General features: G+C 45.2%; 4 protein-coding genes across 4 annotated transcripts; 2 read left to right on the forward strand and 2 right to left on the reverse strand.

Moving 5' to 3' along the window:
* Positions 1–1,056: 1,056 nt before the first annotated feature.
* Positions 1,057–3,465, reverse strand: LOC125527375 (endo-1,4-beta-xylanase 1-like). The gene is made up of 2 exons (XM_048691886.2): positions 2,636–3,465; positions 1,057–2,416 (listed from the first exon to the last, which is right to left on the reverse strand). Exons 1-2 carry the CDS (start codon positions 3,443–3,445, stop codon positions 1,298–1,300), a joined length of 1,929 nt encoding a protein of 642 aa, XP_048547843.2. The 5' UTR covers positions 3,446–3,465; the 3' UTR covers positions 1,057–1,297.
* An 8,031-nt stretch (positions 3,466–11,496) lies between these two features.
* Positions 11,497–12,728, reverse strand: LOC125527374 (putative calcium-binding protein CML16). The gene has a single exon (XM_048691885.2). The coding sequence runs from the start codon at positions 12,323–12,325 to the stop codon at positions 11,771–11,773; it is 555 nt and encodes a 184-aa protein (XP_048547842.2). The 5' UTR covers positions 12,326–12,728; the 3' UTR covers positions 11,497–11,770.
* A 9,167-nt stretch (positions 12,729–21,895) lies between these two features.
* On the forward strand, positions 21,896–24,715 carry LOC147977932 (uncharacterized). Its single transcript, XM_087516484.1, has 2 exons — positions 21,896–22,271; positions 22,317–24,715. The coding sequence occupies exon 2, from the start codon at positions 23,150–23,152 to the stop codon at positions 24,713–24,715; it is 1,566 nt and encodes a 521-aa protein (XP_087372610.1). The 5' UTR covers positions 21,896–22,271; positions 22,317–23,149.
* Positions 24,716–25,192: 477 nt separating this feature from the next.
* Positions 25,193–26,822, forward strand: LOC147977933 (serine/threonine-protein phosphatase 7 long form homolog). Its single transcript, XM_087516485.1, has 5 exons — positions 25,193–25,482; positions 25,578–25,991; positions 26,079–26,374; positions 26,464–26,628; positions 26,780–26,822. Exons 1-5 carry the CDS (start codon positions 25,291–25,293, stop codon positions 26,820–26,822), a joined length of 1,110 nt encoding a protein of 369 aa, XP_087372611.1. The 5' UTR covers positions 25,193–25,290.
* Positions 26,823–27,581: the final 759 nt, after the last annotated feature.

Below are 27,581 nucleotides of genomic sequence, written 5' to 3' on the forward strand. Positions count from 1 at the left end.
TTGTATAGTACTACTGGACAATGAGAGGAAGTGTTTTGGCTCCTGGTGCACCTGCACCCAACTAAAAAGAAAAAATGCACAAAAATAATTCATTGATTCTTTTTTAAGGTGTGTGTGTGTGTGTGCGCACGCGCGCGTGCACACGCATTTTTGTTAACCAACAATATTTGTAGTGCTCCTTGTAAAATAAAACAAAACCAAGTGGATTGCTCCTCCCAAGAGTCCTTTCAAAGGAATTGGAGTCGGGGTTCAGGGTTCGAGGTACTTTGAAAGGCCTGGATCAACGAAAGAAATGGATTAGCCTTGTCTTTTGGACTCGAGCCGTGAGTGTGGCACTTCTCTTGTGAAGAGAATCTCAAAGTGGCCTTGCCTTGTTGTCGTGCCACTCGTCGAGCTCTTCCCTCATCGCCTTCTAATATAGGAGTAGGTCGCAGTCCACAAAAAAGATGAAGCCTACTTTAAAATGTTTGGAAAGTGTCAAGCTTTTCAACATACAATACACACCTTGTCACCCTATTATTTCGTTGTTTTCACGACAACAAAACTAGTCTATATTAAAAATGGGACCCCACTAGCCAGCGAAAGTTTGTTGTAAGGCATGGAAATTGCGAATGTCTTTTATGATAAATTCTTCAAAAATGCTTGGCAATTTTGTTCAAAACACATGGAAACTTCTGCCAAACAATGGATTTTGATGCGAAAATTGTTGTGTTGGCTTGAAAGAATTGTCATGCTTCCAACACATAAATTGCCTTGAAAAACAACCGTTTTTCCATGCAGCCCCAACAAACATTCGTTGAATAACATTACCCTAGGAATGAAGCGTATGAAGCCTACCTTTTTTCTTGGAAAGGAGGAAAGCATTCGGTACCATTTTCTATAAGGGCGTGACTAGATCTCAGTCGACTGAGACTTAACCAAGTCTCGGTCAAGTGGTATTGCATAAAAAAATTGCAAGGATTTGCATGTAAAATCTCATAAATATAGCATTGACTGAGACTTGGTTAAGTCTCAGTTGACTGAGATTTAGGAACCTTATTTCTATAAAACGATGAATTACTAGCTCGTCAATTTTATTCATTCATTTCCATTAACTTTTACCAATACAATACCATAATTACTCTCTCTCGTAAGTACAATATATACCCAAATGTAGAAATGCAAAACTATAGTTGGTGCATGTGGTACAATTCCTTTGCTGATCCCATTAGATCAAATTAATGTGTGGTTGTATGTGTGTATTAGTATCAGTAGTATAACTATACTCGGATATAATAACCGTAGTAGGTAACCGTTGTCACACGTCCATGTCCAGCACGAGAGGTGTGTCCCCCTTGTCGACGCTGAAGGCCTTGTGCATCTTCCCCGTGGCCGTCGCGAGCTGCACGACGTACGAGCCGTGGTACCCCCTGAACTTGAAGTTGCCGTCGCTGTCGATCTTCCCGCGCGCGTGCGACGTCCACTCCTGCCGCAGGTTGATGAACCTTTGGCCGGCGTCGTTGATGGTGCCGTCGGAGTTGACGAGGCAGGCGTCCTGGCGCCACATGTGCCCCTGCATGAACCCCCAGAGCACGACGCCCTCCACGGCCGGGTGCGCGTACGCCTCCCGGAGCACCACCTCCAGGTCCTCGGCGCGGAGGCAGACGTCGGACTCGCACACGTCCAGCTCGGTGAGCCAGACGGGGAGGTCGGTGGTGGCGAGCTTGTCGAGCGCGTCGCAGATGATCTCGCCGGCGGGGTTGGTGACGTGGCCCTGCAGCCCGATGCCGCCCACGGGGGCGCCCTTCTCCATGAGCGCGTTGACCTGCGCGATGTACTTCTCCGGGGTGGCGTTGGGGTCGCCGCCGCCCTCGACGTTGTAGTCGTTGACGAAGAGGGCGGCGCCGGGGTCGAGCCTGGCCGTCTCCTTGAACATGAAGGCGTTGACGTCGTCGCCGAGGCGGTCCTGGAAGAAGGTGCCGTGGAGCATCTCGTTGTTGACGTCGTAGTGCGGGAACCGGCCGGCGTAGCGGGTGAGGAGGCTGGTGAGCCGGCCCTGGACGGCGGCGGTGAGCTGGTCGGTGGGCAGGTCCTTGACCCACTTCTGCACCATGCGGTCGACGGCCCAGAAGATGCAGTGGCCGCGCACGGGCTTGCCGTGGCGGTCGCAGAAGTCGAGCAGCGCGTCGGGGTCGGCGTAGTTGAGCTGCCCCTGCACCGCCTCCGTGTGGTACCACTTGAGCTCGTTCTCGAACACGGCCCAGTCGAAGTGCTTGGTGAAGTAGTCGACGAACGCCGGCTCCTGGATCACCGCCGGGTTGATGCACGCGCCGAACGCGAAGCTCGTGTCCATCTGCATCACCCGGATCGACGCCCCCGACACCGCCGACGACGCCCCGGCGCCGGCGAACTTGAGCACCACGTCGCGCTTCCGCACCTACGTACGTTCATGCACGGTGCGCGTGAGTCATTGCGTTACGTGTCAACCGAAACTGACATGTGTCGTGAGTTTGGTGCCGCCGTGCCAGTACATACATTTATGCAGTTTGGTGCCAAGCTAGCTTACGTGTCAACCAAAACCCATAGAAAAATATAGTAGTAGTAAATCGTTTTCAGTTTGGAGTGTTAGATGGTGGCGATGTGAGAGCTGACTCACCTTGTCAGTCTTCTTCCGGAGCTTCTTGAACCGGGCCTTGCGGTCCGTGGCGAACACCTGGAGATCCATCACCTTCACGTCGACGCCGGCGGGCGCGCCCTGGACGTGCACCGCGGCGCCGGACGCCGGGCTCGCCTTGAGCCGGAACACGCCCTTGATCTCCGTCCACTTGCCGGCCTCGGCGCACACCGCGCCGCCCTCGACCACCAGCGCGCACTCCTCGTCCTCACCGTCCACGCGAATGTTGACGCGCACCGCGTGCTCCCCGGCGGCGCCGTCGCCGAGGCCGATCCACCCGGCCACCCGGTAGGTGACGCGGGGCTTGAGCGCGCCGGCGGGGATCGGCTGGCAGAGGCCGTCCTCCTCGCCGCCGCGGCCGGCCGCGAGAATGTACCTGCCGCTGGGCCTGTACCCGTCCTCCACGTCGTTGATGGTCTCCGTGGGCACCCTGGCCGGCTCCTCGCGGTGCACCGACAGCTCGGTGCAGGCCCCCAGCGGCGCCCACCCGGCGAGCCCGTCCTCCAGCGCGCTGTTCCGGATCACGTTGGCGTCGAACACCACCCCGTGAGCGCAGCAGCTGCAGGCCATGGCGCTGGCGGTAGGAGGCGGTAGGGGAGCGCGCTTGTCGTCGGTGGCAGGCGGTGCGGTGGTGCGGTGAGGCTGAGGAGGGATCGCGGCGGCCGGCCGTATATAAAGGGGGGAGGGTCGGCCATCGAGATCACGGCGAAATAGCTCGAAAGCGCACCGAACGCCGGTCGCAAAATATTGCAGAGGCTCCAAGCAACCACCGCACCTCCACACACACACCATGCATCTTTTCCCACCCTCTCCCTCTCTCTTCTCTGCTTTTGAGTAACAGTAAAGCTTGCGCAAGGCCTGGCGAACTAGAGAGTAGAGACCAGCCGCGACTGGCGTGTGGGGCCGGCCGGCTTCCCGGGCCCGCGTGTCAGAGGGACGGCTGGGCGGCTGTTGGATCTGATAGGCTGTTGTTTGTGGTAAGCATGATGATGATGATTACAGGCACTAGCAGAAGCGCTCCTTTTCTTGGCTTTGGGAAGAGACAACTTAAAGCGCTGCATACTTCAGGCCGATCCATCCATCACGGTTTGGACCAATCGGGGCTTAGATTCCACATCAACTTTCCGTCGTAATTCCAGGACATTATATCCCTCATCTAACTGAAGACGACACTAACATGACACCAACTTCAGTAAACCAACGCACCGTCAAGCGCCATTTGCCTGCAATCAAATTGCCAAGGGTCGGTACATAGGCATTATTAAAGGAGGAGAACAACAAGAGGACGTTGGCATGCAACAGAACGCAGAGGCCGGACCGGCGGCAACAACGTTGGACCTGTAGTACGTACGTCCATGACGGCGGTGGGATCGAGGAGGATCGGCGAGACGGCGACGCGCCCAACTTGCGGCCGCCCCACCACCGCGGAAACATGGCGGTCGACGGCGGCGACGACGATGGGCCATACACTGATCGCTCGGTCGGCTTAGGCGTACGAAACCGGATTACAAAGCGTCAAGACACGAGCATCGCCCGGCTAAAAGCGAGGTTTGGTGGCCCATTTTGTTCATTTCGTGGCTGTAAATGTCATGTGTTTACACAAGGCCAATCACCGGCCGAGCATGAGTAGGGGCTCGGGTGTTTGTGTGGACATACATGGATTGGATGGTGCTCGAATCATTTGAGTCGCTACGCAACGGCGATACGCGCGAACGCATGCACGAGATCGATCGGATCGGTTCGTGCATGCGTGACGGGCCAAGCAAGCCATGATTGATGAGAGAGGCAGAAGAAAAGTTGGAGAGATGGATGGATCCGGCGAGCGTACATGGGAACGGCGTGCTCTGCTCTGTTTTGGCTAACCGAATCTCATCAGAGGTCACGTTTGTTTGTTCGTTCGTTCGGACTGGCAAGTACGTCGGCCAAACTTCCCTCCAAAGTTACGCCTCCACTGCAATTGCCGTTCTGCACGAGAGCCATGAGAGAGACAAAGTCAAATCCTGCTAACGGGATACAACTCCTCCCAAGTCCCAGCCCAACACTCGCGGACGATGTGAGCTTTTTGCTCATTTGAGCCATGAAGAATTACTCCTACGCACCAACGCTCCATGCTCAAAGTTGATAAAATTCCTTTCAAATCGATGAACTTTTGCAAAGAGAGTCTTGGTTCAGTGGTTGGGCATGCGGTTGTGCAGCCTAACGATCAGAGTTTAATTTCTAGAATTGACAGGTGATGCACAAGGGTTCTCCTCAATTTATTGAGAATCAATTTTGGTATGTGATGGAACCACTCATCAAAATATATCTTGATACACACCTAAAAAAATTCTGAGGACCGTGTTTATCTTGGTACTCATACTAAAATGGCCGTATGCATCTCTAGTTGGTGCAGAGGCCGGGGAAGTGAAATTCTTCTCCAATTTTAAAGACACTCTGTTTCTGCCCGGTACCCTCGCGCCGCACCATGCGGGCGACTCGAGGGCGAACGCGAGCGCCGCCGCCGGGCTTCATACATCTTCGATCCCTCGCCGTCGCTTGAGGCTGGCGCCGGCCAAGTCCGAGCCGCAGCCAAGGACGGCAGCAGCGGGGCCGTCTCACCCTGGGAGAGGCTGCAATCTGGGCTTTGGCCCGCGGTGGACTTCCCCGGCGCAGCGGCGCCGGCGGCTCGTCAACATCCCTCCGCCCTACGGTGGCTACCGGCCGACCATGGGGCTCCGAGGCGACGTCCGGCGAGCCTGGCCCCTGCAGGATCCAGATCTGGCATCTGCAGGCCTGTAGGGCCGATGGGCCTGGGCGGGCCTCGTCCGTCATGAGTGCTGGCGTCGGCGGCGACGGCAGGCGCGGTTAGTTATGCGGCCAGCGGTCTGCTCCGGCGGTTCTCCTAGCATCAGATCTGAAGTTCTCCATTTGGTCCACTTCCCGCTGGATCTCGCGTCAGTGATCTTCACCGGGCTGATGGTGGCTGGGCACGGTGGTGTGAGTAGGGTTCGGGAGAAATCCTTTGGTGGCTTGGCCATCCACGTCGGTGACACCGCCTGCGGGCGCTGCTTCCCTCCCTGGAGGCATTGACGAGATCCCTTCTCCACGTCCCCTCTTATCCGACCCGAGGTTAATTCCTGTTATCCCTTGCGGATGCGGCAGCGGCGGCGCTCGGTGCCGTTACCTCCATGGGGGCGTCGTTTGGCTAGGAGAAGTTGGTGTGTGGTGCCATGTGGTTAATTCCGTCTCCTGACCCCCCCTCCCCCCCTCTCGGACGAAAGTCCAAAATCCGCGTGATTGGACGGCGGCGATGACTTATGTGTCGTACCCTTCATGAAGGCACCGTTTGGGGAGGCTTGGGTATTCGGGAGAGGATTCAGGCGGAGGGGATGGGGCCAGTGGCAGCAGGTGGTGTTCGCGAAGAAGGAGCGGCGTGGCATCTGGCACGTCGACAACGGCGGGTCTCAGCGGCATGGAGCAGCGGGGTCTCGCCGGTGGGCGTGTGATGATGGACAAGCGCAGGATGGTAGCGTTGTCTGGCTTCGTGGTGGCGCCGACGGCAGTTAGACCGGGCAAGGTAGATGCAGCAGTACAACACTGATGATGGATTGGTGGCAGGTGGCTGCGGCCGCAGCCACCTCATACTCGGCAGGCGTCCTAATTGAGGAGTGTGCCGGACTGATGGGTGCCCCATGCCCAGCAGGTGTCCTGCTTGGAACGCGGTATGTTGAGTTTGATTGCTCGTTGTCGCAATATTACTATCAACTTTTTTTCTTCGCGTTTTTCTTTTCAGCATGTTGTTGGGCCAGCCCGCTAGGCGTCGCGTGTGAGCACCAGTAGCGTTAACCGGCGCTTAGGGCGCCGAACAAGAGCTCCCTTTCTCGAGCTCCTACTCCTGACCTCGTGAGATTGCAAATGCTACAGATCGCCCGCTACCAGCTTTGTCCATCGATCGTCTACACACGACCCGAAGCAGGCCATGGCCTAGTAAACACAACAACTAGTTGTCTTCTTCTTATATTTACATAACTTTCAGCCACTGTCACCATTGTTTTAGGAAATCGCCCACGGGTGATCCGACGCGGGCTAAGGCCTAGTAAACACAACAACTGGCTATTTTTTCTGCTTACGTGAGTATCAGCGTTTGGTTCACCATGATTTTTGGAAATATGTACAACCTTCCGTCCGGTATTGGGAAGGTTCCAATTTTTTTTCATATTTCAGGTTTTCTTTTTTTTCTTATCTTTTCATACATGAACAATTTAAAATAATAATGATCATTTTTCTAATTCATGATTATTTTAGTTTCGAATATTTTTAGGTTCACCAAAAAAAGCCAATCACCAAGATTTTTTAAAATTCTCCAACTTTTCTGAATTTGTGAATATTTTTTCTATACGCAAACCTTTTTAAGTTCAAATCCATCAACATTCTTTTGAATTTGCGATCATTTAACAAATTTTAGAACATTTTTTGGAGTCATGGAGATTTTTAAATTATTGATTATTATTTTAGATTCACAAACATTTCCGAAAATCGTGAACATTTTTCAAATGCATGATCAATTTTAAAACTCATCAAAAAGAATAAAATTGTTTATTTTTTCTAATTGATAAACATTTATTCAAGTTTATGAAATTTTTTGATTTCAGGAATTGTTTTCAGTTTTGGGAATATCTTGCAAATTGCTGAAATTGTTTAAATTTAGGAACATTTGTCAAATATTGGAACATTTTTTCAATTCATGATATTTTTTCTGAAATTCACGAAAAAATTCTTCAAAATTGTAAAGACTTTTCAAAAAAAAATCATCTAAATTAGTTAAGAATCTTAAAGTAAAATGAAGAGGAGATGTAAAAAAACTGCAATTTGTACGATCACGACCGTACAATGAATAAGCGTGGGACATCTTTGGGCCTTGTCTATGCAAGATGTGGGCAACGCTCCTTTTAGCGCTCGCAAATAAGATTTGTATAGCGGCACTATGAGGAGACAGAGGGGCAGGGCAGCTGCATGAAGATCATTCAGAGTGGGCCCGTCATTTTTGTGGGCTTTTAACATATTTTATTACTTTCAAACAAGTGTGCACTATTTATATGTTTACAATTAAATTGTCAAAAACTATTTCATATTACAATATATTGGAGTTCACTTTCATAGGTCAAGAGAAAATTGGTTTATTTCACTAGGCCGAGCTAGTGAGATGTTCAGTTCCAGCTAATTGTCGATTGGTTTTCCAAATTTGTTCATAAGACCAAAGAATATTTAGCATGTTGTACTAATTTGTTCATCCAATGCAATAAAATCTTGTAGACATCAACTAAGTGCTAGGGAATTCTCAGGTGACTGAGATTTAACAAACCCGTTTGCAATATCAAACGAACCTGAATAACGACTTCATGGTAAATTCATGGAGTTGCATATTCAAATCAAGATCAACTTGTATAGTTTATTGAACTTCACCATATCTTACAAGCCCAAACTTTTGGCACATCGTAGTACCCATCATTTCCTTGGCGGTGTCAATGCACAACAACACTTACCACGGTCGCAGTAGCTGTCATCGAAGATGTAACCAGACCATTCACAGTTAAGTCTGCAAATATTAACATTGTTCACCGTTGGGTTCTCGCATATCTTAAAGTCTCCACACAAAGCTCTCCATGCAGTCGTACCTACACATGACGAAGTATAGCAACCCATTCAAATTAGGCTATGGATATATAGTATAAAATGCAAGAGTTACTCAAGATTGTCTACAAAATCAAGGTTTGCGTATATTTCTTCAAAATTGGACCAACATAAACAAATAAGTGTACCTTTGTTTCTTCCAGTTGCATGACATGAAAAAGTGGCAGACATCAGAAGAACTACCAAGCATAGGGCCCTTGTATTGTTCTTCATAATTGCCATCAGAAATGTTGTCCTGTTTCTTTTCTCTACTATGGCTTTCCTTATGGTCGATATTTCTCATGATATATCCTAATGGTGGTATTATATAGGCATAGTCCAACATAGGAGTTTCTCCCATTTGGAAAGGAAACATAAGGATCCTACAATTGTCAACATTAATGTTTTCGTCCTTTGCTTCTACACAGCCAGCCAGCTAATGTCAATTAATATTATTACAAGAGTTTGAATATATACAGCCTGCTATTAAATGCCTCTTGAATATTTGATATTATTATTTCCAGATATTCATTATTAATATCGCTATTAAATTGTGAATCATAATAGTACATCAAATTATTATTGGCTTCTAGTTTTGTCCTATAAATTTACTAGCTACTATTCCTTGTGGCGTGTGATGGGACTATTAGGCTGGTGGGGCAAAACAATAAAACCAAGGCGAGTTGAGGGGGACCAGAAAATTTCCAACCTGACAATGACTTTTAGTTTTAAAAATCAGATAGTGCTAATGGACCAACCTTAAAAATCTAAATCCTGATGGGTGGCCCACCGACCTTTTAATCTCAAAAGCAAAATATTATTTTTCCTGGTTATCTTTCACATTTTAAAGCATATCTTAGAAAAATTTATTAATTGGCTCTTGCAACCAGAAATCTTTCAAATGACAATGCATGTATTCGAATGTGAAACATGAATAATCTCAATGTAAAATCAACTCATTTTATGTTTGATTTAATATATTTTTCATATATATACGTATGTATGTATATATATATATATAATTCATCCATTGTATAGGTCTAAAAGATATCCACTGTGTTATAATAATTTATACAAGCAGTGTCAAAATGTAGTATCCGTAATTCTCGCTGATTTTAGAGATTTGTTCATAAACCTAAAAATGTTCAACAAGTTTTCATCATTTGCCAAAAATGTAGCATTTGCTCTCATAGTCAAAAATGAACATTGCTCGGATCGATGGTTCTCGATGTCAGTTGAGTGCTAAGGAATTCTGAATAACTGACAAGTGGCAAAATCATTTTTAGTATAAAATAAACTTAAATGACGTCTTCATTGATGAAATCATGAGGTTGCATAGTTGAGATAACAAAATTAACTTTGTGTAGTTTATTGAAATCCGACATATCTTAAAACAACAAATTTTGGAACATCATAATACATACTACTCATCATTTCCGCGGATTTGCCAATTTGCGCATAGCACCTTCAAAGGTCAGAGTAACAAAAATCAACATTTTAAGTTAAGCTTGCACATATGGACATTATTTAGTGTTGGGTTGTCGTGCGGCTAAAACTTTCCAGACAACACGTGACGAAGTATGACATCCCTTTCAGGTTAATTACCACGTGTAATATAAATTGAACGGATAATATTGTCTAACAACCAAGGTGGCCATATGTTTATACACATTAGATTGGCATAAACAAATTAGCGTACCTTTGTTTCTCCCAGTCGCATGTCATGACAATGTGATAGACATCAGAACTGCCAAGCATGGAGCTTTTGTGTTTTTCTTGCTAAGTGCCATGAGGAGTGGCTTTCTATTTCCTTTTTCCTGATGTAGTTATATTTTCCACATGGTTGATATTTCTAGGGAAAGGCCTAATGAAGCTCGAGCTCCATGGAGCCTTTAATTACTTAAATTCAAAATTTTAAGTTACAATTTTTTTGGAGAAAATACACATATACATATGGATGTAGACTACTTGTCTGTGAAGTTTCATGACGAGATGACTTTTCATGCGAGCTACAAAAAAGAATAATGTATTTTCTAAAACATGTACTATTCACTATAAAATTATATGTTTTTTATAGGGCACACAAAAACATATTTCATAATGAAATTTTACACACATCTAGTATACATCTATAAGTGCTTGATATTTTTTTTCTTTTTTTGTAAGTAAAAAAAAGATTTTTTAATGTTTGAAAATAAAAGCCCCCCTGAAGCCCGAGAGCAAAAACTCCACTGATATTTCTAATGCTATGATACTTCCTTATGGTGATACTGTATAGAGGAGGATCTTCGTTCTGAAAAGAAAGTCTCTAAGGATCCATTATTGATCTTATAGTGTTTTTCACATTAATATTTGCATGCATCCTTTGTTTGTGTAAAATCTGTTACAAGGATAATCAATATCATTATTATAGTCAAAATAATTATAATTATAATATACTTGGATAGCACAATACTACTATATTTTATTGACAAAGGATTATTAAATGCCTCCTAGGCAATAGCTCCTTTCCTATTTGTTAGGCCTTCATGTATTTCTAGATTGACACTAAAATATAATATAAATAATCTGCACTTTAAGTATAATATAATAATATATACTAAATGTGTTCTCGATGTCAAGCATGCGTTTCATATATTGATAGAAAAAAGGATGAAGAGACCCATCCATGATTTGAATACAATATCAAATGGCACACCACAAGCATGCATATCATATATTAATAGAAAAAAGGGTGAAGAGACCCACCCATAATTTGAATACAATGTCAAATGACACACCACACAACGCTAATTCTGAGATTAAAACCACACCTACTACAATCGAGAATGAGAGAAACCGCTTTGCCCGATCTCTAGCCAAGAATGCAAACAACAAAGAGGGCACAAAGCCAACATGCATTGGGTATCACACTTCCAGCCACCCCCAACACCTCTAGCCACCCCCATACCGCCCCCGCAGCCGTGGTGGCACACTCTGCCGGGGTCCCCAGGTGCGGCGAATAATGGATATCGAAATATTAAAGCCAAGGAAATATAATTAATTTTCACCGGAGTCCCCGTGAAATCATTTAAAAGCATATGCTTAAAAATATTCAACATCTTGAAAATAACAATACATGCATTGTCAAGTGCCAATATAAATATTGTTGACGATGCATTGGGTATCATCACCCTTCAACATCAACATCGCACTGACCGAACTGATAAATCCATTCTCATGTGAAAATGAAGTGGCAAGATGCCCACACTAGGAGAAAATATCTAGTAGTACGTACTACTACGAGTAGCGTGCACACACAGCCGTTACCTTAGAGGTACAGCACAAGAGTGGCAATTGCACATTGATCCTTATTCCCAATTTTTACCATCTTCAGACCAGAACACTATGCCCAACAGGTACTGACAATTAACATACACCTTCCCTTCGCCCCCCTCACATTACTACGAATTTACAAGCAAGCATGGATCACTCCTTCTTGGGTTTGTTGCTGTCAGGGGCGGCGGTCGCTTCGGGTTGAGGTGGTGCGCCGGCGACGTCGCCGGTCATCATCTTCTTGAACTCGTCGAAGCCGACGCAGCCGTCGCCGTCGACGTCGACGGAGGCGATCATCTTCTCGCAGTCCTCGGTGCTGGACCCCTCGCCGATGCGGCTGAGGACCTTGCTGAGCTCGGCGACGGAGATGCGGCCGTCGCCGTTGATGTCGTAGATGTCGAAGGCGTCGCGCAGCTCGGCGTCCAGCTCGCGCTCCCCGCGGCCGCGGCCGTGGAAGGCGGCGAACTCGCCGAGGTCCACGTAGCCGTCGCGGTCGGTGTCGAGCTCGTCCATCATGGACGCCACCTCCCGCCCCTGCGCGGACTCGGTGGCCGGCGGCGCGATGGCGCGGGAGACGGCCGCCAGCTCCGACGGCGAGATCCGGCCGTCGCCGTCCGTGTCGAAGCGGGAGAAGACCTTCTTGATCTCGATGTCCTCCGCCGCCGCCGGCTTCTTCGCCTGCTGCTGCTTCCCGCCGCCGCTCGACATGGCCCAAGACTTGAGACTCGACGGTCGCGGCGAGCTAGCTGAGCTTCAAAGCTTGAGGTGGCTGGTTGTAGTGATGGAGATGGGGGAGCTTGAACTTGAATGTTCCGATGGGTGGAGGTTGCAGTGGGCTCTCTCTGGGGTATTAATACCGGCGGGCACGCGCTACGGACGACGGAGCGCACCGACCATCCTCCCTCCTTCGGGATAAAGAAGTGGAGGAGTAACTCCGCCGCGGGCAGGCGGAGTCATATCAGTACGCGGGGAGGGGAGCGGCGAGCGCGTTGTCTTCTCTTCTCCCGGTTGCGTGGGGCGGCGCGTCGGCCAGGCGTGGCTTCGCGGCGATGGGCAAGCGTACGGCCGGATGCGCGCGATGCGAATCTCGGGGCTGAGGGAGGACTTTTCCGCGTCCCGCCGGGCGGGCAGCTTCCTCGGTGCTCGAGAGAAGTCAGCAGCTCGCGTGAATCACCGGCCACGTCTGCGTCTGTCGCGGGCCGGTTTATTTATTCCTTTGCCGGCCTGGTTCGTGGAACTTGTCGTCGCGAGCGGCTACGGTGCGTGGCCGAGGGATGGACACATGACGCGGCGCGCGTGGACGGACCGAAATATCCCCATGTGAGGTCGTCGTTGCTCGCGGCGTCCCATCCTTTGCCTTCTTGGCGTGTAACTTTTCAGAATAAAGGTTCTCTTTTCACAACAAAGGTTCGTGCAGGGTATCATGGCCGCCACGCCCGTTTTCACTGCCCTGGTGATTTTATTACTATGGGGGTACATATAGGTTAATTTACGGAAATACTGTGCGAACGTTCGCTGGGGCCCAACCCTGGCGAACGCTCTCTCCGCCATTGCACGGATCTTGACGCGCCCCCTGGTCCTATAGGATTGCTAAAGTCGTTCGCTATCAGCTGACCCTGCCGGACGTGCTTTGCTATTTCCAAAAATTACAAGGCCGTGCGCCCCCCGTGGCATGAAGGGTGTGCACACTCAAAAAAATATCTGCACTATCCAAATGTCATAATACGATATTAGGCAAAAACATAACATAAGTAGGCCAATCAAGTCTCACAACAAAAGCGGCAGCGGCAGCGGAGGGGAGGGGAGCGATGCCGCGATGGTGTGCACCTATTGGGCCCTTGAGGGGAGGGGGCAGCGGCGACGAGAAGAAGGGTGTGGCGGCGAGGTGAGGGGAGGGTCTAGTTGAACGGTGGACGGCCGATTAAGGTCACCCTCTCTTACATAGTGGGAGAAAAATAGACAGTGCGGGATATTGGGTTTTTAGGACTGTAGGTTTATTGGCCGAAATAGCCAAATTACAAATTCTGGGTGAGCCACGACTCACCGGCCCGCCAATGGTACTAACCCCGTGATGTACCCATATTTTTTTTTTCGAGAATGAGATGAACTCACATATCATAATCCTTGTGTGTCACACGGTACAATAAGCCGCACAGTGAATCGTGCTAAATTGGGATCGAACCGGCAACACCTTCCTAGTGGGCGGTCGGCTTACCACTAGACTATAAGTAGAGTGTTGCGAACATTTAGGGACCGAAACTCTTTATATGTTTTCTAAACTAAATTTGTCCACAAATTCAACTTTTAATTTTAAAAAGTTTGAAAATCCGGAATTTTTACATTTTTAAAGAACAAAAATCCCTTTTTCAAAGAGATTTTTTTCTATCTTTCCATCAGCATTTTTTATTTATAGGTAGCATAGCAATTTTTTTCTTTTATTATTGTATGTATCATGCCACTTTTATTATAGGCCACATGGCATTTTTTTATTGATACAATATTTACAATTTAATAAGTAATAAGATGCCATTTTATCATTAAGAGAATGGATTTTATTATTAAGAGCATGGCATTTTATTAATAATACCATGGCATTTTTATTATTAGAAAGATATCATTTTTATTATTAATTAGATGTTAGTTTTATTATTGGGGACATGGCATTTCCATTATTTGTTGACATGTCATTTTTATTATCAGGAGGCTGGCAATTTAATTATTAACATGATGAAAGTTTTTATTATATAGAGCATGTCATTTTTTTAATTATTGACATGACATTTTTATTATTAGGAGGATTGCAATTTTATTATATAGAGCATGACATTTTATTATTATTGTTGACATGTCATTTTTATTGTTAGAAGGATGACATTTTTTGGACTAGCATTTTTTATTAATTGTTACCAGAATGATAGTTTTATTACTAGGAGGATGGTAGTTTTTATTTTGAATTGCATGGCATTTTTGTCATTGATATGACAGCTTTTTAATATTTTTTTGCACTTTGGAACAAATCAAGCAAAAAAATTACATCGTAGCAATTTTTTGGTCCTTGACAAAGATAAAGGAAACCACACTCTCCCGAACATGTTATTTTTTACTGCGAAACATCTATAGGGTGGAATTCATAACATTTGTAAAATTATAGATTATCATGGCATTTTTTGTAAAGTAACATGGCATTTTCGTATTATTCATATCATGGCAATTATATATTTTACGTGTACTCCATTTTTCATAAGAAAAATATGTTCTTCCATTAAAAAAATGTAATCTGGGCATTTTGGGCTAATGGAGGTTCGCCTTGGCCTTTCCCGGGGAAACGATCGAGGGGAGGGTGTTACGTTCGCTGGGGCTGCCCCCTTGGTGACCACTTTGTTCGATCAACCCTCTTCCCTGGCGATCGAACGCCAGTTATTCAGGTCCTTTATTAGTTTATTTATAGGTAGTGTAGGGAAGAGAACAATGGCACATGGAAACTATAGGCCGAACGTTCGCTTTTTGGTATTAGCAAGCGAAAACTCGGAAGCCGGCAAATAGGGGAAGGATGAAGAGAAAGAAGTAGGACGGGAGAGGTGGACTAAAGGTGTACATCCCAGAGCTACCCGGTTCTTTTTTTTTTGCGAATTGCTTGGTAAACAAATTAGCGTTGAATAGTTGCCTAGGTGTGTGTTTGGATTAAGTTTTTGTAGAACTTGGGTTGGATTATTTGATCACTACCACAAAGAAAATATTATTTGGTCGCTAGGAATGAATCGTTTATTACAAACTTGTTTTTTTGAGCTAACTTGGGAAACCGACATATAGGCCATACGTTTAGGACGTTGGCATGGAGGAGCTCCTATTGGACGCATTCTGCATCAAACAGCCGTGCGACGCACGCACGGAACCCCCGGCTGGGCCGGCCCAATAGCGGGCGCGCTGTGATGTTAATGATAAAAAGATAGCAAGCATGCACGCTGTCCTGCCAGGATTCGACCTCCGGACCTCCATATTGGGTACGAGAGAAGCTAACCGGCAGACATAACAAGCTCCCCTAAAAAATAGACATAACAAGCGTTGGTGCTAAATGTAAAGCGTGTTAGTATAAGTAGTAATACCAACGAAGAATCTGGACAGTTTTTTGAATTTTTTCAACCTTTCCTTCGAAATTGTTATTTTTTTAACAAACAAGCAAAGTTTCAAAATACGATAATTTTTTTCACAACTCAGACATGTTTTCAAATTTCAAAAAATAAAACAAAAGACGTGAACATATGTCAACAGATTTAATTTTTAAATTCCTGAACATTTATAGAATTTTGAAAACAAAAATTTGATAATGGGAACAATTTTCAAAAGCAGAAACTGTTTTTGGGAATAAAAAAAGGAACAATATTTAAAGAAAGAACATTATATGAAATTTCGAACAATATTTGAAAAAATGTGAACACTTTAAAGTTTATGAACAATTTTTTTAGAATAGAACATTTTCGGAATCTAAAAAAAGAAAAAATAAACAAAAAATGAGAACATTTTTAAAATTTTTGAACATGCGATCAGTTTTGAAAAACTGAAACATAATTTAAAACCAATTTTTTCAAAAAATACGTCACTTTTCAAAACGCAAACATTTTAGGAAATTTGGAAAATATTTTTGTTATTTGTGAATAGATATTGAAAATAGAATATTTTTCTGAATTTGTGAACAAAATTTGAAAACAGCAACATTTTCTGAAAACACAAACATTTTTTGGAACCTCAAACATTTTTGAAAAAAGGGGGAAAATGAAAACAAGAACATTTTTCAAAATTGGGAACAATTTTTTGAAAATGCGAACTTTTTAGAAAACAAGAACAAAACTGAAACCACAAACATTTTTTGAATTTATGAAGAAATGTAGAAAACAAGAACATTTTTTGAATTCGCGAACAAATTTGAAAAAGGGGACATTTTTCAAAATTCTTGAAAAAGTTACATATTTCTGAAAAAATAAAAAATACGTACATTTTTAGAATTTTGAAGTTCTAAACTCTTTGGAATTTTCAAACATTTGCTATAAAAAAGCGAAGAATTTTTCAAATTCTAAACTTGTTTGCAATTGCTGAACAAAATTTGAAAACAGGAACATTTCTCGAATACGTGAAGAAAATTGAAGAAATTCAAACATTTATCTAATGCCTGAACCTTTGTTCAAAAATAAAAATAAACTTGAAAAATAAAAAGAACATAAAATAGTGAATGAAGAGAAAAGAAAAAGAAATAAGAGATAAAAGAAGAAAAACAACAAAGAAAAATGAAAAAACTAAAAAGAAACAGAAAAAAAACCGGTTCAGGAACCTCTAGAAGGTTCCCAAAATCAAAAAGAATCGCCTGGAACATCCTAGAAGTCTCCGAAAACCGGGAATCCTGAAAACCCTTAACGGGCCGGCCCACCTGGAACGATCGCTCCATCGCCTGTGCGTTCTCCTGACATTTTGCCACAGCGAGCGGCAAATAGGGTTTTCTGTTGGCATGGTCATGAACTCTCTTGTTCAACGAAAACTAGTATTCAAATAAATTGAGCCCATAATGTGAGAGTCGGTAGTCCCGGTATATATAGTCCATTAAAAAAGTACAATACAAATTCAGGCACTGATTTTTAATACAGCATCCTCTCCCTTTCTGTATTGCCTGAACCTCCTCGTAGCACTCCACCTGATGGTAGTACAATCAGTAGGTAAATCATAGTAATCTCAACGTCATAGTTTTTCTTCTTCAGTTGATACACTTTTGAAGCATCTGAATTGGTCTTTTCTGTTTGCCGCTTCGTCGGTATACAGTAGCATGTTCAACAGTTGTCGGCAGTAGTCGATCTATATTGCTATGTAAACTGGACTTTGTCTGCATAAAGAAATCCTACTTGAGGGCAGAAGACTAGATTCTCCAAAAGAAACAATATCGGATGAGTTCCCAGATTATAAACTATGGGATGAGTTCCCAAAAGAAAATCCTACTTGTATGTCCATTCTAATTGTTTCCTTCATGTCTACCTACAGGATTTCTTATTTTGATTTGAGGCAACCGCGTGTTTTTATTTTGGGTAATACTCCCTCCTTCCCACATTATAAGATGTTTTGGCAAGTTAAATGGTATGCCAAAACGTCTTATGTGACGAAGGGAGTACACGATTAAATCCGAAGCTAGTGGGAGCATGAATTTCATTCATTACTGGCTTTGTGCCGATATTTTGCTTGGACTACTATTTTCTACATATCTGAATTTTATATACTTCTGGGAGTTGTCTAGTTATGTATCCCAAACCTTGTCTTTGCAACTTGAAGTATTTACCAAACACTATAGTTAATTAAGTTAATGATGTATCAAGCATATCATATTTCTGATTCATTGCTTCTGGTGCTCTAGTTGTTTTATTGATGGTTGGTGATGCATCTAGCTAGATAGCTGGTTGCAGTCTGGTAATTCCTGACCATGTGAAAGCCCACAACTGCGTGATGAAGTTTCTATGGTGTTTATGGTTCTGAAAATAATTGTTACACAAATTATTCTTTCAACTCTTGAAAGTTCATGCTCTTATCAAAAGTCTTCGTGAGATGAACTTCTGCCCATGTGCACATAAACTAGAGGTCTGTTTGGATGACGTCGAAGACAGCCCCGCCAAAATTTTGGTGGGGTAGCTATGGGCTACAATCCAAACAAACAGTTTTTGTAAGATTACTAATATTCTGTCAATCTTTATGCTTTTTATCTTACGGGTTAGGTTTTGGAAGCTACACCCCCCAATCGCATGATTTGTGCTTTTTATCCTACATGTTTATGTATTTCGATAAAAATATATTACCGATACGTCTCCAACGTATCTATAATTTTTGATTGCTCCATGCTATATTATCTACTGTTTTGGACATTATTAGGCTTTATTTTCCACTTTTATATTATTTTTGGGACTAACCTATTAACTGGAGGCCCAGTCCAGAATTGTTGTTTTTTGCCTGTTTTAGGGTTTCGAAGAAAAGGAATATCAAACGGAGTCCAAAAGGAATGAAACCTTCGGGAACGTGATTTTCTCAACGAACAAGACCCGGGAGACTTGGACCCTACGTCAAGACACAAAAGAGGAGGCCACGAGGTAGGGGGCGCGCCCTCCACCCTCGTGGGCCCCCTGTTGCTCCCCCGACGTACTCCTTCCTCCTATATATACCTACGTACCCCCAAACGATTAGATACGGAGCCAAAAACCTAATTCCACCGCCGCAACTTTCTATATCCACGAGATCCCATCTTGGGGCCTGTTACGAAGCTCCGCCGGAGGGGGCATCGATCACGGAGGGCTTCTACATCAACACCATAGCCCCTCCAATGAAGTGTGAGTAGTTTACCTCAAACCTACGGGTCCATAGTTATTAGCTAGATGGCTTCTTCTCTTTTTTTGGATCTCAATACAATGTTCTCCCCCTCCCTTGTGGAAAATATTCGATGTAATCTTCTTTTTGCGGTGTGTTTGTTGAGACCGATGAATTGTGGGTTTATGATCAAGTCTATCTATGAACAATATTTGAATCTTCTCTGAATTCTTTTATGTATGATTGGTTATCTTTGCAAGTCTCTTCGAATTATCAGTTTGGTTTGGCCTACTAGATTGATCTTTCTTGCAATGGGAGAAGTGCTTAGCTTTGGGTTCAATCTTGCGGTGTCCTTTCCCAGTGACAGTAGGGGCAGCAAGGCACGTATTGTATTGTTGCCATCGATATGAGTTTATCCCTCTACATCATGTCATCTTGCTTAAGGCGTTACTCTGTTTTTAACTTAATACTCTAGATGCATGCTCGGTCGATGAGTGGAGTAATAGTAGTAGATGTAGGCAGGAGTCGGTTTACTTGTCTCGGACGTGATGCCTATATACATGATCATACCTAGATATTCTCATAACTATGCTCAATTATGTCAATTGCTCAACAGTAATTTGTTCACCCATCATAGAATACTCATGCTCTCGAGAGAAGCCACTAGTGAAACCTATGGCCCCCGGGTCTATCTTTATCATATTAATCTCCTACTACTTAGTTATTTCCTTTGCTTTTTTACTTTGCCTTTATTTTACTTTGCATCTTTATCACAAAAATACCAAAAATATTATCTTATCATATCTATCAGATCTCACTCTCGTAAGTGGCCGTGTAGGGATTGACAACCCCTATTCGCGTTGGTTGTGAGGATTTATTTGTTTTGTGCAGGTACGAGGGACTCGCGCGTAGCCTCCTACTAGATTGATACCTTGGTTCTCAAAAACTGAGGGAAATACTTACGCTACTTTGCTGCATCATCCCTTCCTCTTTGGGGAAAACCAACGCAGTGCTCAAGAGGTAGCAATTACTCTCTCCGATCCAAATTAGTTATCGCTCTAATGGATGTATTTAGCATTGAAATACATCTCGATACATCCATTTCGGTGACAAGTAATATGGATTGGAGGGAGCACTCAACCATTTTCTTTCTTCGTTCCATAGTCATCTGCCTCTATTTAGCCTCCGACCCGATCCTTGCAAGTTACATCTTGTTTAAGTTCGTCATGGTGGCACGGCTCTGCTTGCTTCGTTAATTCTATTATGTCTCCGTTAATCCCCATATCAAACTTTAAGGCTGACAATAACTTTGTGACATTGTTCTTTTTATTGTAACTATGCCAGAGATGGATAATAGTGGCTTAGTTATGTTTTCACTTTGTGCCTTTGTGTCTTAGCACCTACAGTGTTGGATGACACTTTTGCATTGAACAATTCAGTAAACCCAACAGTATAACCACCGCACATGCCTTCAACAAGACATGAAAACATCCTCGGCAACAATACGAAGTGTACTACAACCAAAGCCGCTAGGACATAAAAACTAGAGTGCGCCATAACTAAGCCACGAATATCATACAGTACAATGTTTGCACAATATCATATGGTCTGTCACCAAGGATAGCAAGAACAAATTGCAGTATTTTGAAGAATTGTTCACAATCAAGTTGATCAATACTTTATTACTGTTTTGAGCACATGGACATTGAACCTGCCTTAAGAAAAAGGGTTTCCCCCCGCTTTAGATTATAAAGCAACATCCAACCGATACAACCAGTTTGCTGGGGCCGCAGCACAAACAAGCCCAAAAGAAAAAGGAGAGAAAGAAAAAAGAAACAAATGCTGACGCCGGCAGCTCAACTAAGCAAAGATTATAGAACACTTTATCCATCATTCGTTAGACGTTCAATTATGCTATTTTTTAAATAATACAATTTTTTTATTAATTTGCACAAATATTATGCTTAAAAAAGAATTTCAGAAATAATACACCGTCGGCCCGCTGCGGACCGGCTGGGCCTAGTCAGCCCACAGCACGCTGACTGGGTGCACTCGGCCAGTAGCAGGCCGACAGTTGGCCAGCCTGCGACGTGTCGCGCGTGGATTGGGAATGCCACGTCGCAAGGGGGGAGAGAAAGGGAGTTGTCGGCGCGGCGGTCACGGGGGGAGCCCCTTTCAGCTTACTGCGGGCCGATCGGCCAGCTGCGGGCCGACAGGGTGTGGACCCACCTCGCGCGGCACGACCGGCTCCCTGCGTCTTCTTCCTCCTCCCACGCGAGCGTTCTTCTTCTGTTCTTTCCTTCTCCTCTCTGTACACCAAAATGCCCCCAATTTCTACACCTAAATGAACCATTTATTTGCGGATTTGGCACCGTGAGTGGATTCTACTTAGTTAGGGCAACCAAAAGAGACCTCGATCTACTGATGGGGTAGCTCGTGGCGGTCGTGGTGAGCATTTAGGTGGAGCTTTTTTCGAGCTCATTGGTGGAGTTTGTTGCGGCGGTGGAGGTGGAGGTGGTGGTGGAGAAGTTGGGGCAGTGTGGTGGAGGCGGTGGAGGTGAAGCTCCGGCAGTTTGGTGGAGTTTCCCGCTCCGATTCCGGTGATTGAAGGCCGCCGTTCGTTGTTCGCACACACGCTTCAAGGGTATATTTGAACCAACATTTTATTTTTCGTAGGTGCTCTGGTAGTATTTGTTAATATGTTTCGATGTGAAATAAATTAGGTGTGTGATTATTGTTAGTTGCTCCAGTAGTATACGCAAATATATTTAGATGTTAACTAATTAGTTGTGTAAAAATTTGTAGTTGCTCCAGTAGTATTAGTTGCTCCGTTAATATTCTGTAATATATAGCTAGCCAATATATAGACATGTCTAATATTTGTTAGTGGGGGTATATTAAGTTGTTGCTTAATACTTGTATTTCGTTGTTGAAAAAAATAGGTGAGCCGAGATGTCCGATATAGTGAACTTCAGATTTTGGTATGGTCCTGGTACTGTCCAAACAACTGAGATGGGAGCAGATCTGAGTGAATTTACTCATATAGATGTGCCAATGAGCGCACCTCAAACATGGTCTGTCAGTCAGTTGAAAGAATGGATTGCGGAAAGTTTAGGTCTTGATACTGAAACACACACCGTCGGTGTTCATGCATTGTGGACACGGTCAAGTTCAATAATTTACTTTTATTTGAGGCCGATAGAGCGAGACTCTGAATGGGTGCGGTGGTTACAAGGTTGTGAACGAAGGGGATGCAATCCTGTTGCTTTAGTGCTTCCCGTCGTGAAGGAGGTTACTGCACATGAAGGCGAGGGTGGCTACGATCCTAGTCATAGCAGTGTAGGGAGGCAGTTATCTATGTCAAATGCTGAAGATGATGGTTACGAACAAGGACAGAGCAGTCAGGTAGAAGGAGGAAATGCTTATGGTTATGAACCAGGGCAGAGTAGTCAGGTAGAAGGAGGAAATGCCGATGGTGATTACAATGGCGAGGTGGACGCTGACGAGGTAGATGGGCACATGCAGGACCAGATGGAAGAAGAAGACACCGATGTTGAAAGGGGTCATGCCGATGATTCTGACGAGTTAGATGAAGAAGAAAATGCAGAGGAGGTCCCCAATCCTGCATCGTGGAATCATGACTTCTCATCTGCAATGACCGTGAATGATGGACATGATTCAGCCTGACAATATCACCAGAACAATATTGCGACGGGTGCTATGTATCCGAACAAGCAAGCCCTGAAAGATGCAATAATTAACTGGGCAATGTCCACGCAAAGGGTTTTCACAGCTCAGGTGTCCAGTCAGAAATTCCTGACAATGGTATGCAAGAACGCAGATTGTCCCGCCAGGGTGCATGGCTTTCTCCCTAAGTATGGCACAAGTTGGGTGATAAGTGACTTAGTTAATCACAATTGTCTTATTCCCTGCATCCCTCAGGATCATGCCAACCTTTCATCGACGCTTATTGCTCGGTTGTTTTACGATGAGATAGTGCAGGGCAAAGCTATGGAAGTGAAGGCAGTCCAGACAAAAGTCTTCGCCAGGTTCAAGTACAGAATTTCTTATGGAAAGGCTTGGAGGGCTAAGCATGCAGTGCTTGAGAGGAGATTTGGTTCTTATTTTGATGCATATGACTCTGTTGTCTAGCTCCTCCACACCCTGCAGCAGCGGAATCCAGGCACCTATATCGATATCCAAGACATGTTCATGCCAAAGTTCCCAACTGTGAGGGTGCTGCATCGTCTCTTCTTCTCTTTCGGTGTATGCATCGAAGCTTTCAGGCATTGCCGACCGGTGATATGTGTTGACGGTACTTTTCTCACAGGCAAGTACAAGGGTCAGATCCTGACAGCCATAGGTCAAGACGGCCAAAATCAAGTCGTCCCACTCGCATTTGCTTTTGTGGAGAGTGAGAACATTGAAAGTTGGACATGGTTCTTCAGGCAGTTGAAAATATCAGTTGTGAAGGAGAAGCCCAATGTGTGCATCCTTCATGACAGGCATGCAGGTATACTCAGTGCGATAAGGACACTGACAAACCCAGGCCCTGAGGAACAAGTTCCATGGCAGGACTTGCAGAGCCGTTGGTGCATGCGCCATCTGGGGGCTAATTTCTTCTCGCAGTTTAGAAATAAGAACCTGATGAATCTGTTCAAAAAACTTTGCAAGCAGAACCAGTTATGGAAGTACAATTTGATACGCAACAGACTTAATGTGTGCACGGAGAGACACGTGAGGGACAGGAAAGCTGCAAGAGATGCAGCGGTGAGGGCACATGTTGAAGCAGTAGTTGCACAGTTGGCAACAAGAACAGCGGCCGTGGAGGAGGAGCCTGTTGGGCTATGTGACCTGCCAGGCTTTGACCCACCTGGTACTAGGAGAAGGCTTGGGAGGTCGATTAAAACCTTCGAGCAGTGGATAGAGCATGAGCCTATGGAGAGATGGTCTTTGCTACATGACACACATGGAGCAAGGTACGGTGTCATGACAACGAACCTCGCGGAAACATACAACTTTGTCCGCAGAGGAAACCGGACATTGCCACTTACAGCCATCGTTGAGGGTATTTTCTATGGCACCGTCAAGTATTTCAGAGATAGACGTCAAAAAGCAGAGCAACATATCTTCAACAACCCGAATACACGGTACTGTGAAAGAGTCACGAAGTACATGGACAACAAGATGCAAAAAGCTAGGTCACACACTGTAGTCGCCATCGGTAATCAAGAAAGAAGGTTTGAGGTCCTCTTAGCCAACAACAAATTCGGATGTGCAAATGAGTTAAGGAAGCGTGAGGTGAAAATTGGTAATGAAGCCTGGCCAACGTGTGAGTGCACATGCAACAAACCGAAATTGCTTCACCTACCTTGCTCACATGTACTTGCTGCTTGCGGGCAGCTTGGAATGGACTCAATATCGTTTGTGTCTCCATTTTTTCTGAAAGAGTCTGTCCTCAATACCTGGACAGGTGAGCTGATGGGTTTTCGATCAATGGGTAATTTCAACAGCGTCAACCCCGCTGAAAGGCATTACATTCCAAACCCAGAGCACATGCATACAAGTAGAGGCAGACAACAGTGTCAGCGCATCCGGAATGATATGGATGAATCTGAAGTAGGAGGTCCGACTAGGCAATGCATTTTATGCAATGAATTTGTCCATAGGGACACTAATTGTCCCACTTTCTTCACTGGGCGTGGACGAGGCAACCGGGGAAGAAGAGGAGGTAGAGGCAGTAGAGGAGTAAGGGCGAGAGGAAGAAGCTAAGCTAGCAGTAGTATGTTCTGAATTTGTATTAAGTGTGGCACTATGTTCTGAATCTGTATTAAGTGTGGCACTATGTTCTGAATTTGTATTAAGTGTGGCACCATGTTCTGAATTTTTATTAAGTGTGACACTATGTTATGAATTTGTATTTGGTGTGGCGCTATGTTCTGAATTTTTATTGAGTGTGGCACTATGTTCTGATTTTTTTATGTGCAGAAATGTCGGGTGTGGTTGCTGAATGGGGACATTGATCGGGGTCATCGTGGTGCGATATGGTATGAGCGCAAGCTTGAGCCTCTGGTGACTCGCACTCCTAAGGAAAACTGGATGATACACCCAGGATGGATTCAGCGGTACGTGCTTTATTAATTTGCACACTGACATGCATATTAATGGGAGACACTAACTGAAATGTTCTCTGATGAAGGTTGAAATGGGCCGGCCTTTTACCTTTCGCGCGTCTGGTTGAGTCTATCCCGGGTGAGAAACGCATCGCCATCGACGGGTCCTTGCTGAGCTGCTTAGTGGACCGTTGGAGGCCAGAGACCCACACGTTTCACTTCCGATGGGGAGAGATGGCTCCTACTCTAGAGGATGTGTCACTTTTGCTCAGACTACCGTTGGCGGGTCATGCCATAGGACCGTTGGACGCACCGGCTGGTTGGGAGCGAGCCCTTACACAACGTTTTCATGGTGTTTTTCCGGATGCTCCGGATCCGGTATGGGAGCATCACAGACCTAAGTATGAGTGGTTGCTCAATTTCCGGGTAATTTCCCCAACCTCTTATCTTCAAGTTATCGTGCATATGGTTTTACAGAAAATAACTGCGGCTAACTAAAACTTTCTCTTTGCTTAATGTAGATCCAAAACTTCCGGGCGCCGTTGACTGCGGAACAGATCACTCGGAGCCTGGAGGCCTACGTAATGTGGCTTTTCGGCAAGGTGATGTTCACAGAGAACCATGTCACCACTATTAGCACGCTCTACATCCCTATGGCACTCGAGATAGCGAGCGCTCAGACGGCGGATCAGATCAGACAGAGGAGTTGGGGTTCGACGGTCTTAGCGGCTACATATCGAGGTATGTGCAACGGTTGCCAGCTTACATCGAGAAAGCCAGCCCTTCTTGGATGCCCTCTATTCCTACAACTATGGTCGTGGGAGAGGTTCTCTATAGGGCGACCAGATGTACGTGTTCGTGAGCCTATAGACGCCATGTTTGATGTTGATGGCATCGACATGCCTACTTTCGGTCTGTGTTGGACACGTCGCGAGGTATGCACCGTGTTATAGTTTAATGCAACTTTTTTCTGCACAAGAGATAGTTCGATGCTAGCGGCTACTAACTTTTGTTTTCTGCAGAGACGCTTTGCTAGTGATCAGACCAGGAAGGCATACACAACATTGAATGAGCAGTTCGATGCGTACATCGGGGTCATCTGGCAGCCCTACACGGAAGCAGCCATACAAGCGAGATACCCTGGTGGTCTGTCTGTGCTATGCACAAGGGACCGAGATTACTGGATGAGAAAATCAAAGATCATCTTCGATGTCTTCGTCGAGGAGATGGCACAACAGAGGGTTATGAGGCAATTTGGTCTTCTGCAGTTGGAGCTGCCTCCCCCTATAGAGAACCCGGTGCCAGCACACATCCACAGGTATTAACCAGTTTTTCAATATTGCATTATCTTTCATAGTACTCCATTCGAAGCTCTAGGTAATTGTTGAACACACACCACAATTTTAGGACGACAAGGAAGGGCATGACCAGGACAACTGCTGACTGGCTAGTTAGATTAGAGCCGTATGTTATAGAATGGGAGACAGCAAACACACATCTATGGCACGAGAATCACATTTTTGATCTTAATGAATTCAATCTCTATTTGCAGCGCTACATGACCGGAACACGGTTATGCATCGTTGAGTACTCCCACCCAGAGGAGATACCGGATCCTACACCGTCAGATATGTACCCGAGCTATGACACTTCGGATCTAGGCAGCACGCGGTAAGATATATTTTCTTTAAGTAATGTTGTCACATACTTTGACGTGCAAGAGACATACATTATTAATCGTCATGGAAATTTGCAGGCTACCTTGACACACGAACTCTACGAGGACGTGACCACCTTTGGACGATCACTGTCGTCTGGACCTCTTCTTCAGCACCGTCTAGTGCTACAGCCCTTCTTGGAACGAATTCAGAACAAGATACGGACTGTGTACGAGGCTATCACGTGCACCCGGAGAACCGACGTTGTTCAGCACCAGCACCAGCAGCCGCGTCACTCCATGCACCGACATCAACCACGTCCACGTCTAGCACATCAGTCGACAACCAGGCCACCCCGTCCTGACCAATCTGGCGGTTCAACGTGGCAGCAACCACATCACTATAGTCCCACGTCGAGCTTCGTGTTTTCTCCACGGCCACAGCAGCACGGTCCCTCGTCGAGCTTCGTGTTTTCTCCACAGCCACAGCAGCATGGTCCCTCGCCGAGCTTCGTGTTTGAGCCAGAGCAGCCGTCACAACCAGCAGGTAAGTGTCTTCATTTTTATTGTTTTCAATATTAATTGAGGCGACCTCGTTCTTCATGACTAAACGTTCCATCATGCAGGAGCCTACGGATATCATGCGTCTATGTCAGCATCACATGATACGTGGGGGAGTGATCAACATTCCAAGGAGAACATACATGCTCAGATGTCGCAGCACACCCAGTGGATGAACATGTATTTGACTCCTCCACCAGGCCCCACACAGGATACACAACATGACCAGGGAGTCTGAAATTCCTCCTCGTAACATTAGGCCACCTAACAGGTTGGGATGGTCGCCGCTTCCAGATCCGCCTTCCCG

The sequence above is a fragment of the Triticum urartu genome, chromosome 3A (assembly GCF_056163025.1).
Source record: "Triticum urartu cultivar PI428250 chromosome 3A, HENAU_Tu73, whole genome shotgun sequence".
Lineage (NCBI taxonomy): Eukaryota > Viridiplantae > Streptophyta > Magnoliopsida > Poales > Poaceae > Triticum > Triticum urartu.